The sequence below is a fragment of the Myzus persicae genome, unplaced genomic scaffold, assembly GCF_001856785.1.
Source record: "Myzus persicae strain clone G006 unplaced genomic scaffold, MPER_G0061.0, whole genome shotgun sequence".
Classification (NCBI taxonomy): Eukaryota; Metazoa; Arthropoda; class Insecta; order Hemiptera; family Aphididae; genus Myzus; species Myzus persicae.
Genome location: NW_019104026.1, coordinates 164,966 through 180,549, shown reverse-complemented (window position 1 = coordinate 180,549; position 15,584 = coordinate 164,966). Strand labels below are relative to the sequence as shown.

Genomic DNA, 15,584 nt, shown 5'->3' with positions numbered 1-15,584 from the left:
CATCATACGAAGAACGGCTAAGATGTTGGACATTGAAATCCAAGATATTGGAAATAAAGAAATCATTAATGGAAAAGATTTTATTGCAGAACCACTGCCAGAGCAGTAAGTTAGTACACAATGATATGCAAGAGGAAATAATTTTGACTTGCATTACTTGTACACTATACTATATTACTATAGTAACTGCTGAAAATAATATTTCACGGTATATAGCCTTACCATGTGGACACATATAGGTATATATATATATATGTATCCTATGTATCCTATAATAGTATTTCATGCTTATTTTTAACAGTATTTATAATATAATATATTAGTTCAAACAGTTTATAATAATACTATACATATTGAAAGACTTTTATTTTTAAACCCATTATTTTTACCTATTGACACTAATTCTTTGATTTATATTCTACATAATACATATTCATATTACTCACCAGTTACTTAAATACATTCTCAAATCTTATAATTATATAGAATTGATAATATATTAATTCTTTTTAATATATATATACAAATTATACTTATCTTAAAGGTGGCCTAGGCCTGTAAAATAACAATAAAATAAAATTGTTCAACCGTAATATATTCTTTGAAATGTGTCACAATCCGCGCGACACATTGGACACCGTTTTGGGTATTGCTCATTGAGAATTGAGACACATGTTTCACATATCCATGCGTGTCCACATGGTAAGGCTATGTACTGTGAAATATTATTTTCAGCAGTTTCTATAGTACAAGTAATGCAAGTCGAAATTGTTTCTTCTTGCATATCATTGTGTACTAACTGCTCTGGCAGTGGTTCTGCAATAATATCTTCTCCATTAATGATTTCTGGATTTCCAATATCTTGGATTTCAATGTCCAATGCCCAACGTCTTAGCCTTTCTTCGTATGATGTGCAAGAATAAGAACATTTTACCAAAAACTGCCAACTACTTATTATTCCTGCATCATATTGCTCGGTTGCCATTTTAATACGCTTCGAGTTCATTATAAATTTTGATTTTAAATTTCTAGTTGGCTGTAATCCATTTTCTAGCTGTCTAACAATATTGTGATAATTTTGGCTTAGTCCACATAATTCATCTAAACAAAATTTAGTATAATTAGTAATTAGTTAATATATAGGTACTCAAAATGTTAAGATCAAATACATTGTATATAAATAAACAAGGCTGGGCAAGTTAATGATTTTTTTGAACTCAGTTAAGTTAAGTTAATATGCACCAACCAATAACAAAAAGTTAAAAGTTAATTTAACTATAGGTTAATTCAGTTAAGTTGAAAGTTAATACACATTTTTTGTTAACTTTTTATTAAATTAAAAAAAAGTTAATTTGTTTATACAACGCTAGCATACTTANGCACCAAAAACAGGTGAACAAATATGTGAGTTTTTTTTTTTGGTAGATAAATTGTATAAAGTATTAAAACTCTTGCGCAAAATATATTCATATGTATCAAATTAAATATGCCTAAATTTTAAACAGATGTATAACAGTTGGTACAATTGTCCTAAATCCTAATACAATAATTTGAAGAAGTTTTCAAAAAAAAATACATTAAAATGTCATCGTGTTTATAATATACAATGAGACACCTCAAAATATTCAATCATTTTCGGATAATAATTGAAAAACAATACGTTTTTGATAATTGTATTGATATTTTCAATTTGCTATTATGGTAGAATTATAATTCCTTTAGAATATATTTTATACTAATTACCTGTAGCAGTTCGAAATTTAAGAAAATTGCATTACTTTAATTGATGGTAACTCTTTTAGTTGCTAAAATATCCCATATACTTTACATGTTTAAAGTTGATGTTTCGAACTATAGCTTAGTATACCCATTTTTCAATAGTGCATATAATATTTCATTATTATTATACGGATAATACCGTTTTTTCAGTCAGAAACACTAAGATTGAGAGCAAATTAAAATTCTTAGATCAAAATACCATAGATTGTTTTATGGAGTTTATGTACTGTAAATTCAACACATTTAAATGATTGTTCACTGTTATGAATAAACAGCATTTAAAATATATTCTTACATTATAATATCTATATGTTGACATAAGTTTAGAGAACAGCAATAGTGATATAATTACCATTTTTAACTCTTAAAAATACCTGTGTAACTCAATACCTAGAAATAAAGACGTTCAAACATACTTCTTTAAAATGAAAAGAAGTCTATAGTTAAGCTCACATTTCAATGTTAACACTAGATAACACCAGGTATATTTCACTCAATAAAAAAGGGATAAGTTACATATTGCAACTAGACAGCAATCATTTAACACAACCCTTGTCGATCAATATAAACAATGTAGAAATAAATTAACATAAAGAATTCAATAAACAGAAACTTGAATTTTATGGTGAAATTGTAAAAAAATTAAACAGTAGAAATCCAAAAAATTTACGATCGACCATAAAGGAAAAATTTTAAAATAATATACAAATACCTCAATACACGATTCAAGCACCAATCCCTTTCTAGAAGCTATAACCCTTTTAATACATATTTCACTATTATGGTGAATTAAAATCCTGTAATAGATACTAACTCAATTACTAATGAAAATATACCCTTAATTAAACCCAGCTATTACCAATCACTATATCTTAGAAAAAAAGCGGGTAATTGGATGTCGCTCTGCTGTACATTAAGTATTTAAGAGGTCGCTGTAATAGATGGTATTAAATTTGAATTCAATGATATCAAATCTGAGCGAAGACGGTATTTCAGCTGAGGATATTTTTATTTTTATTATTTATTATTAATATGGTAGATCTATAGCCCTTAAGTAATTTAAAATTATTCTTAAATTATCAGTGATACTGGAAAAATATTAAATAAACCTATGTACAATTGGGCTCTTTTCGAAACGAATTACAACAAAATGATAAACGTTATTCTTTGTGTTAATATGCAATTGTGTAATATATTCAAATTTGAACTTAAATGTCTTTATAAAATAACTGTATTCATATATTTTTTTAATTTCTTTATTATGGAAAAAACTGCTTAAGTTGGAGTTGTTTTAAATTTTCAATCCTTAACTAAAAAAATTGAAAATTGTATACATTTTTAACCACAAAATCATTTTCTATTTTCAATTTGATAAATATTGTCAAACCATATTGTGAACCATAAATGCTTATACAAAAAATTGTTCCTATGTATTTTTAATATTTTTCAACTGCTAATTACAATAAGTTATCAAGAGTCTTGTATGATATTGTCATTCTTTTTTACCAATAAAATTGTATTGACATTTATAGAAAAAAAAAATGAAAAAAAAAATGAAAATTTAAAATATCCGTCAACAGTTTAAAACGAGTGAAAATATTTTGAATATTTTATCAAGTTTATAAATTGATGACATTTGGTGTAAATTTCAAGTGTCTACAGTAATTCGTTTTTGAATTACAACAAATTAAATAAGAAGACTGCTACAAGAGAAATCGTCAAATCCAGTGAATATTCAATGTTGTAAAGATGTCAACTTAAAACGCTCATAAAAATTTAATTTGACTTTCTGGTAGAAATTTTTCTTTTGATAAAGGTATATAAGCTTGTGAAAAATCTTATTTTAAATTTTTAAATCTTAGATATAAACAAAAAAATTGTTATGAATTTCTAACTAAATATAATTTGCTCATTTTCATGATTTTTTACGAATTTTATCAAAATTCTAAATTTAAACCCTCATAAAAATTATATTGGATTTATGCTCATTTTTTTTTAATTTCCACTAACAACAACTTACAAGGAGCCTTGTATTACATTTTCAAGTTTTTAATCAAGTTAAAATGTATTTATCGACTCGAGTTAAAAAAAAACAAATAATATGCGGCAATTTCATATGTCTATAAATGTTTCAACGCAAATCAAAATATTTTGAAAATTTTAACACAAATATTCAGTGAAACCATAGATGAAAAACTGTGATAACAGACACATACAAAACAAAAATAATAAATAAGTATAAAAATACACATCATTGCAAAATCAATACATCCACTCATAAATCGCTTCGCTCAGAATCTAAAATAATTAAACTACAAATTCTTGAAATGACTTCTGACATGAGAGGTGATTCATCCCCGAGTTAAGATAGAATTTCAACAAATTAATTAAAAAAATAAAGGAATATATTGCCGATATTCTGGTATATATTTTTAACAACATTTTAGTCGAAAGCAGTTTGCTAGATTCCTTCAAAATAACTATAGTAAGTTCTACATATAAAGAAGGTAATAAATCACTTATTTCAAATCATAGACCAATTATTCACCAATTATAGACATTAATAATATCTTTGATAAATGTTTTCTCTAAAATATTCGAAAGAGCCATATGCTGTCTCCTAATACCTAAAAAAAATGTTATCTTTCTATCATCGCAATATGGTTTTAGAAAAATTATTTTGACGGAAGATGCTCCAGCACAACTCTCTAGAAACATATATACAAATATTGAAAAAAATAAAAACCCTTAGGTATCACTATGTTACGGACCTAAGTAAAGCTTTTGATAGTATCTCTCATAATCGCAACTACTAAATATTTTCAAATCAATAGGCATAGTTAATACATCATTATTTTAATCTATACTTAAATCATATTAACAAGATAGAAAACAAGATGTCAAAATCACAAATAATCTGAGCAATGAATTGGAAATTGATAATGGTGTCCCACAAGGCACTGTACTATCTCCCATTCTGTATATTATATATGTAACTGCGTTAGGAAACTTAAAATAACACGGTAAATCTTTTTCTCACGCTGACGATATGGCTTTAATTACATCTGATATCAATTGGGAAAAGGGTACTCAAAATGTAGAGTCATAGATGTAAAAAATAAACGATTGGTTTCTAAAACATAATCTGAGGTTGAACTTCAGCAAAAATAAGTACATAGCTTTCTCTAAAGACAAAAAAACTTGACCTAAATACCTACTGCCGCATTTCCCTAAACATAATCCTGCAATGCAGTCAATTTATTAATATAAAAATGGTTTGGCAAATAATTGTCAAATAAAATGGGCTTTCGTCGGTCACGCATCCATCACTCACGCTCGTCTATTAAGTACTTATAACATTATTTAACAGTCTATGTATTTTAATCATCTCAAATTTAATTTGAAATATTAATACAATCCGGTCATTCGGTTGCGACGGCTGCCGCTTGGCCCATGTACGCATATATATATACTCAGATATACCTGCAGGTACACATACCAATACTACACTGTATATATTATCAACGTGCGTGTATGTGGTGTGTATATGCGTACACGCATACATATACCTATATCTATATATTGTACACTCGTTGAACAAATGAAGTGCGAAAGAGCCCGCGAAACCGTTATTATTATTTTTGTACGAACTGTTGGCGGTCGGGGGTGGTGTGCGTCGGGAAGAAGGGTGGAGTGGGGTTTGCGCTTGACATTTCATTAATTCCGGGGCACGGCAGTCTGTTCGTGTCACGGGGAGAATAGTATATATGTACGCGAGTACGTTTACGTGATAGGGGAAGGGAAAACGCGTGCGTGTGTTTGTGTACGACGAGTGGGGGGAGTGAATAAAGGGGTGGTGGAAAACAAAAAAAAAATATATATATATAGACTGCGGCGGGCTTACAGTTCGCTGTATGTATAAAGTTTATTTTTTCGTAGAAAAAGCCCGCGTTATAAGCACTTGACGGTCCAAAACATTGTTTAGACCCCAAGTGCAAGATTAATCAACGTCTGTTTGTTTTTCTTTGGCCTCATCCAACCCTGGCTGGACCCCTCCCTTTCGGCCGGAGACCACCCACCCTTCCTTTTTACGGTCGTCGTGATAATAATATAATACCGTAGTAGAATTCGCTCTGGTAAATGATTATGTATTGTTAGTAGCCAGGGGAAAAAAATAACCTCAGGTCTCTACCGCCATTTTAACTTCTGTATATGGGACGTCATTATTTTACTTTTCGTGGTTTAAAATAAAACGAAAAACAAAAAACACCTTGAATAATACAGAGTGCACATTTTAATTTAAATGCGTACAGTTTATGCAGTGTCCAAAAAGTAACTGCAGTATAATAATATTGTTCACTACGGAGAATCCAACTTCCTTATTTACAAATGTAATATATTATTTAATATTGATTTAAATTTAATTGCTTATAGTTTATAAATACTGAATATTATATAATATTATATTATACTACAACTATGTCTAAATACTGTATACGTATATCAAATTCATTTGTAAAATCAATAAAAATTATTAGATATCATTAAGTCTGTAAGTTTAAGAATATAACTCAAAATTCTGTGAGGCATTGAGCTGAAATTCTAAAAGACGACATTATAAAATAGTAAATACTGTAATAAACATGGCTATAGATAATATTATAATGATATGATAATATATAAAAGCTTGCTTGACTAGCTAATAACTGAAATTTAAACGATCTACAGTGATCGTAACGAATCTGAAAAGTTATTGGCAATGTCGAGTAAATCATTATTTTAATTTTTGTGCTCAACAAGTATAACTGTATCATTTGCATAGGAATAGATTTCAGCATCAAGTTTTAAATTGAATAAACTATTAAAATAAATTATAAATGAAATAGGGCCTACAACGGTGTAGGTACCTTGTGGTACAGAGAAATAATCAATACATTTTTCATCTATTCTAACTCCTTGGAGTCTATTTGAAATACAATATTTTATTAAATTAAGGGTATTTGTTTTAATGGCACAGTATTCTAATTTGCCACCAAAATGTCGTAGTCTGCAACTGAGTAAAATGAATTGTTGAAGTTAAGACTTTTTAACCAAATGATACTGCAGTGTAAAGTGAAAAGTTTTAATTAGAGAATCAATAGTTGACATATTTGTATGAAAATGAAGTTGATTAGTTGAAAAGAAATTTTGTTTATTCAATAAATTCATTAACCTTGACTTAAAACATTTTTCAAAATTTTTTGATATTGTTAAAGTTGAAACGATGGGTCTCTAATTATCACACAGTTTTTATCACCACATTCAAATATTGGAATGACAAATAGTTATTTTTATAACTATATGGATAGTTACCAGTAATAATGGAGGTATTACAATTATGACCAATACCTAGTATAGATATGGTGTTAGCTACATGTTTAAATATTTCATTTGCTAAACCAATCTCATAAAAAGAAGAATTTTCCTGTATTTTACCAATTAGAATTAATATTTTAATACAATCAAGAAAAATTAAGTTATTGTAATGTGACGGTTTTTATTTGAAACATTAAAATCTGTTTTTATAATAAATTATCAGAATTTATATTATCGCCTATCGGGTAATATAACCTGAATACATTACAAAGAATTTACATATTTTTGTTAAAGGAATACCTATGAGAAATGTAACTAGGTTTATTTAAACAATTAATCATCTGTACGGCTATACAGCTATGTCTCAACTGAACACATCGAAGTAATTTATCAATATCGAGTTTGCTTTTATAATATTTTTAAATAAAAGAATCCCTTAAAGGAATGAAATTAAAAGTTATACATTTATATTGTAGATAGGTACTTTGCAGGTAAAAAACTGAATATGAACCGAGTGGTACTTATCACATACCACAAAATGTGTATGTGCAACGTTCACGTGTACCAGACATGCATATCACTGTAGTGAATATAGCATTTACCTGCACACGTGCGCCGGGTGAAACGTTGTAATACATTGTGGCTGTTCTAAAAAACAAAACCTTTGCACGGAAAACGTGGTGAATTGGGAATTTCGCGATAATTCCTGTGAATACCCAAACACGCGCTAGGTTTTGTAAAATTAAATATGCGAATCGCTAAAAACGTCCGGGTATCGCGATATTGTGTTTCCGCTCATCCTAAACGTAAACCCTTGTTTTTACCAGCCATTTGCCGCGGTGCTTTTATACGACGGTCAGTCGTGTTGTTAATCGTGCAATGGTACCCCGGGCACAAGAATATATATATATATATTATATAGCCACATAGGTGCGTGTATATAACCGAAAATGCACATACCACATTATATATTATTATAATATTTCACCTAAAAACATTGGCGATAAAATATTTACAAACTGCGAGCATGACAGGTAGATGAATAGCCAAATTGACTACACGGCACAAGAATATAAAATAAAGACACTAATTACGATTATTATAATATACTATGTATAATATTATTAGAAATGGACGGAACATGCATTTTTCGTGCAGTTATTATTTTATAGCTTTTATTATACTCAATAAACCAATATTTTGGTTTACATCCGATAAATGTAATTAAAAAAGTGTTCGTCCATTATATTATATATACGTACATAATGTATAGGTATGTTGTTTATCCATCTTTCAATAGCCTTTATTTGATTTTTATCCATTTACTATGCAACATTGTGGTATACAATTATACTTAGATATACAAGAGATAAATACAAGATAAAAATATAAAAGCATAAATATATTATGGCTGTATCTATCACTATTATATATAATTAATATTGTGCTATACACATTTTCGTAAGCACTTTACCATTAAAGGCACTCCGTCTCTCTGAAATATACCTACTTGTAATTTAATAATTATGAATGAATAATAAATATAACTTATAAGTATATATAATTTAAAAATAACAGCTGAATGCACTATAAAACAATAATTGCATTAATAATTTAAACTTTTAAATATTAATAGCTATTCAAAGTTTGTGATTTGTACATATAAACTCTTATAGCAGGAGTATTAACCAACGACATTGTTGGACGTTTAAGTGATAAACCCTATACAAATTGCATCTATCATTAAAAAATCATTTAAAGTTGTTATTTTACAATACAGTAATATAATATTTAACAGTATCATCGTAATAATGTACCTGTGGAAAATGGAGTTGTAAGATTCGACCATGTAGATAATATAATGGTCAATATTTGTTATATAATGTTTGCTGTATGATAGACCGCCATCTAGCGACAGTAATAACTAATAATTTCATCCCCAAAAGAAAAAGAGGGAGTACGGCGCCATCAATGATTGCACTCCCTTAAGCTTTCAAACACAACGCCATCTACCCGAACACTAAGGATAGGGGTCTCTTAAGATTCTGTATTTATAGAAACTCGATGAAAAGGGTTATTAGCGTTATTCTCAGAAAGTATACGAAAACGTAATTAAAATTAACATGGAACTCTCAACAATACGCACACATTTAAAAATGATCGCTATTAATAATAAAGAAGAATAATATTGAAATATCAAATAATAAAATAAATGTATGATATAGTATAAATATATTATTTAGTACAACATCATTGTAATGATTATAATTAGGAATATAATAAAATATGATTTTTATTTCACGGCATAATATTATACACATAAGTACCTATATGAAAAATAATTTATTTTAAATTAATTATATTTTAGATATGAGAAATATTATCTGTGATCACATTTCATTGTTGTTTAAATTGAATGTACACAAAACATCACTGTTTATAATAAAAAATATAGCATTAAATTGAATATATTATATTCATATAAATGACATAAAATAAACATAAAAAGTGTAAAGAATCAAGTAAGGATAGCTAATATAGGTATAAGTTGAAATTAGTATGGTCAAAATAGTTGATTATTATTTTAGTTTTGGTAGAAATTGTGCTGTAAAAAATAGCTGTAACTGGCATAATTGTGTATTATTAATCCATAACAAATTTTCAATATTAAATAATAATATAATATAGGTGTTAATTAATTTGATTAAATCAATAAATATCATACAGTCTAATGAAGTATAACTGTTATTTATTTTATTTATCTTGGCATACTCACTGAACAAACATAAATCAATAATACAATAAAATACATCATTGTTAAAGAACTATTTATTAAATTTTGTGTTTATACTTAATACATTTTAAATAATTATATTACATTTAAGGTAAATTCCGCTTACCGAATACAATTTGTACCTTAACAAAAAAATAAGAAAGTGTGCTTAATGTTACAAAATTACTTATTTATTCAATTTTTTTTTTTAATCAGTGACACTATTTAATTTAAATTTCATCTTTGAAATGATTAAAATTTATGTTTTATAATATCTAAAACAAAGACGTCTAAGAAAGAATATTACATACTAAAATAATATTTGTATTCCTACCTAATCGTAAATAATATTCGAATATGTTTATTAAGTTAAACAGTGCTTACCTACCTACACAATAATGAACTAAAATCAACTGTGAGCTGAAGTGGACAAAAATAAAACAATAGACGGTCGGTGTTTTGACGACGAATTCGCGTGAAAAAGGTCAGAAACACGTGAATAAAACGTCGGCGGCAGTGGCGGAGGTGGTGGCATGTAGGGAAAAAAGTTCAGAGCAACAGTTGTTTTTACCCTTTTCCGCCTTATACATAAACGTATGTATAAAAACGCCGTCGTCCCTTTCTACCACCACCAGTAAGGTTTTATGAATGGGCAATACTCACACAAATACGTATATATATATATAAATATATCCATTGCTCTTGTATTTTATTATATTGTTATCATATATAAACTCACGTGGCTCGTAATACTATTTCGACTCGTAGGTCAGGCATGCCTTACACTGAAACGATTTTTTCTCCAAAACACTAACTACTGTAGTTTAAACGAAGCAATTAGAAGTGAGATGTGCACATGTGGTAATAGAAAATAATAAATAGATTACATTTGGTTTTGTCACAACACATACATAACCAGCAATATATAATTTCTATAATAAATTAGTCAAAATAAATGTAATGATATAAATTGAATACCTATCTATATACTATATTACAATTTGTAGCCGATGGGTTTATCAAGTACCTACCTATTGTAAGACATATACATATATTGAGACCAAATGTAAAAATATACATTGTAATTATGATGATAATTGAAAATTCAAATAAACCAAATTATACTGAAATACAAGAGGGTACATTTTAATAAGTTATTATAATGGTGGTTATGCGTTAATAAAAAGTCATTTTTAACTCTTAAAAATGTATACATATATATATGATTCATCTTTCATCTTTAACTTCAGAAGTTTAAAATGGTTTTAATATTGATTTATGCGATTACCATAATTTATTAATTATTACCATAATTCCATATTTATTTATATATATCTACTGATAACATTTCGAAATAGAATCTTTCCGATCGAGATTTAGATTTGAATTCATAATAATATATTTCTCGTCTGTATGACCGCGGATACTGTAGGCATAATTAGATTTTTATAGTGCAAAATAATTTTTGTGTCATGCTTTTTTGATCTTTGTAAAAGACATCGAGACATCTTCGAGAACGCAATAATCGCAATGCAGTAATGGCGTGTTTATAGTACTTCTCTCGAAATGTATATCTTCACGGACCTAGAAACGTCCACACAATAAATCTGAGACCGAAGAGCGATAACCGCTAGCAATTGATACACACGGTTGTATATTTTATTCGCACATCTACACATACTTTGATCATACAAAATATTGCAAGTCGCGTGTCGTCCAGCCGGCCATGCAATAATCGTAGAATGATTTGATGTCGGGATCGGTACAATATTAAAAATAGTATTGCACGAACATGTGCCACGCGAAGATATCAAAAGACGTCCGACGATCGACGCCGTTCCGATCGGGACGAACCGCGAGTGAGTGCGGACAACGCTAGCCGATATTATATTAAATATATTACGTAATATTATAACGATCGGATCCGCGGAGACATAGTCACTATAATAATATTATAACATAGGAAAGCTGCGGCCCGACTACACGGTAATGGTTACAGTAGATACCTATATAATATTATATTATTATAAAGTAAAGGACTGACTGTGTACACGTATAACCCGCACGAGGCTCATCCGGGGATCGTCGACGATTGCGGAAGGAGGAGGAAGGGGCGGCGGCGGCGGCGGCGGCGGCGGAGCAGCGGCAGCAACATCCGCAGCAGCCGCCGAGGGAATCTTATCGGCCGCCGTTCCACACTCTATACGTGCGCACACACGCACACCCACACACTCGTCTACTCTAGTCCGCGAGTACAGTGTATATGGTTTCGCCTTCATTATTCATGGCCGTCAGAGGATGCGGTCGCCATGGTTACGACGACGCGGCGGTGGCGGCGGCGGCGGAGGTGGAGGTGTAGGTGACGGCGGTGGCCAGGGTGGAAGCGGCGGAGTGGTGGGATTACTACACGCCCTCCGCGCGCGGGGGTATTGCCGGTCGACCNTTAAAATCTTAAAATTCTGTTAAATGCTCTGCTATTATAGGTGGTTTGTTTGGCTTTTACAATATTAAATTATTTCAAACAAATGTATACAACTAGATATTAATATTTATAATCTTCATAAATCATAAATAAGTAAATAAATATTTTTGTAACACAATTGGGATTTATATTTTGCAGTTAGTAATTTACCTTCTGTATCAGAAATACATCCTTGAAAAATCATTGTATCACAACAAGAAAATCTATTCAAACAGCCATCTTCAAACCGTGTTGCCAAACCTTGAAGCGTCTGTGGTAGTGTAGGCAACGAAGATCTTCTGGCAAAACACATTAGGCTTTCAGCAGTTGACCACGGATATGAAGCAGCTGCAACAGTATGCCTGAAACAGTTAAGAGTATATTTTATTCGATTGTCAATGAAGAGATAAATAATTATGTTTTTCATTTTAATATCACCTTCGCGATTCTTCATCATATATGGTTTTTAAAGCGGAATTTTCATTTTTGGCCCTTGTCTTCAATGTTGATTTAAACAGTTTTAACAAATTGCCATTATCATCCATTGATCTTAAATGTGTGATGAGGTGAGGTTTAAGTTCAACAAACGTACCATCCACATTTCTTTTGGCTGTACCAGGGCAACACACATTATTCGACTTGGCGCATTTATAATAACTGAAAATTAGAAAAAAAAAATTATCTGTATTTAATCATATTATAAAATGTTATATAATTAACCATAATGTAAGCATAAATGATAATATTATAATATTATATTTTTGGGACTAAATTTTCATAAATATGTATTTTTTTTAATTTTGGTTTTTATTTTATGGTCCTGTACTCATGTCCTGTACAATTTATTTCTATTGTTGCATTAAGAATTCTGATATCCAATATACTAGATCCCTGTATATTATATTTTAACAAGAATTTAATATTGACTATTGATTCATTTCTAGAAATATTCATAATAAAAATAATTTTGAAAAAAATATCTTAATAAAAAAATTATAAAATTATAATAATCATTTCACATAATGCGATTATTAGATTCTACAGCGATTTTACAATGATGTATGATAATATTTTCCTTTAATTCCATTACATTTATAAGTTTTCACCAGGGCTTGGATTTAAATGACCTATCAAAAAATGCATTTATGAACTATAAACTCTAAAAAATAAACTAAAAATATAAAAAAATGCATTTAACATGTAAAATTGTATAGGTACATTTATAAATATAAAAAAATAGTAAAAAATTAAATTTGACGTTTGTATTTCACTGTACTAATGTAGGCACTACACGTCTAGGTACACTGTTATACTCTGATAAAAGTTGTATGCAATTAAATAGGCTATTGGTTGGTGTGATATTCCAGCCTTGTCTAATTTATAAACAGACTACCTGATGTTTTGTAGTTCAAAATGTAAATGATTTATATTACGTAGAACTATGTTGATATTTCATTGAAATCAATTTTTTTAGTATTAATAGGAGAAGAAATAGGTAAAAAAAAATGTCTTAAATAATTTAAAAATGCATTAAAAACGTCAAAAATACCCTAAAAAATATAAAATCCGCTATAAATGCAAACAATCTGCCCCAAAATTTTGTGGTTAGAACATGGAGTAACTTGGAAAGCATCGTGTAAGACATTTTAAAAAAAATATGCAAATGCATTGAAATTCGAGCCCTAGTTATCACTACCTATATGGCTACATCTATTGTATTTTATTTTATAACAATAAAATTAGGTGCATAAAGCATAAAGGTTGTAAGTACTTACGTGATTCCTTTCCGTTTTCCATTATTGTCATACGTATATCCTCTGAATTCCATGATATTTAAATAATAATATTTAATATTAAATATCAAAAAGTAAAACACAAAAATACAAATAGGTATGCTACTATGCTGGAATATAAATCGACAGTGACGTGCTAAATGTTGTTCCTTAAAAAACTTGGAGCAAAATGATGTGCAAATAATAATAATAATAATACAGCGCTAGACAACGCTAAACCGACTTTATAAAAAATGATTCGATAAGTATTATAAATATAGGAAAGAATATCGTATATTGGTATAGATTGTCGCGATTGAAGTAAACAAAAATAATCTGCCAATAGCAATGATTTAAATTCAAATCAACGTATATATATATATAATTGAATAGTTAATAGTTAATACTTTTTTATCTGCGATAAAAAATAAAACAACGATAATAATATAATATCTTTTTTTCTATCTCGTATATTATAGTTTTTTGTCTCTGTATTGTGCTGAACAATTGAATTACGACAAAAAAATATTTAAAATAATATAGCTTATAATGTTTTTCAATTATTTCTATTTTAAATCGTAGACGTTGACAACTGTAAAAACGCGTACTGGTCTATTAAAATTTAAAATATAGGAAACATGTTCAAAGTTTGTGCACAAACTTATTATGTATAACTTGTACTTTGTAGGTAATCATAATAACGTTTATTGGATTTTACTGAACAGTTTAAGATACTGTTATAATCAACATACATTAAAAAAAATACTTAAAACACTTATTGTAGGTAGGTATGTTTAAAACGTTTTAATTATTATAGCTGGAAATGTAATGGGAAAAAAATAATAGTTGTATGCACTAAAAATTCAAAATATTTCAGTTAAAAAATGCACTTCATATTTATCTTAAACAAATTTTGAACCAAGAAATATATTTATTAAATTTAAAAGAGTTTTAGGATTGCACTTATTTCAATTCTTCTTGAAATTTAAATTAAAAAGAGAACTGTTCTCATTTAATTTTTCGTCGCCACTCGTAATCTAATTGTTTATGTTGTATGGATCCGTTCGAAAAATTACGATTATAATAATATTTGATTAGGTAAAACCTTGTTAGCACGTTAAAAAGTTATTTTTTTAAGTAAAAATCTTTTCTTAATATAGAATTTTAAAAACAGGATTTTAGTGTTGGATAAATGCACTTAAAATCCTAAAATGATCTAAAAATTAAAAAAATTACCTTAAGAAGACGTCGTACACCCATGTGTTGTCTCCGTCTTACTTTACATCCGACTTAGCAAATTTTCGTTCACCAATCTCAATAGTGAGCTGTTAGTTTTGATATTGGGTAAATTGTCTATAGGTACTATCAATCTTTTAGTTGAGATCATAATCTGTGGTCTCTGGTTGGTTTCTTACGATGTTTTAATTTTTAAGTGAGTATAGAT

The 15,584-nt window shown here is 28.8% G+C and overlaps 1 protein-coding gene across 1 annotated transcript; it reads right to left on the bottom strand.

Annotated features, from left to right (window-relative positions):
* Positions 1–270: 270 nt before the first annotated feature.
* On the bottom strand, positions 271–13,051 carry LOC111037750 (the record flags this gene model as incomplete). The annotated part of the gene is made up of 3 exons (XM_022320491.1): positions 271–1,128; positions 12,504–12,730; positions 12,807–13,051. Coding segments are annotated over 3 exons (1,017 nt in total), but the record flags the coding sequence as incomplete, so codon positions are not given.
* Positions 13,052–15,584: the final 2,533 nt, after the last annotated feature.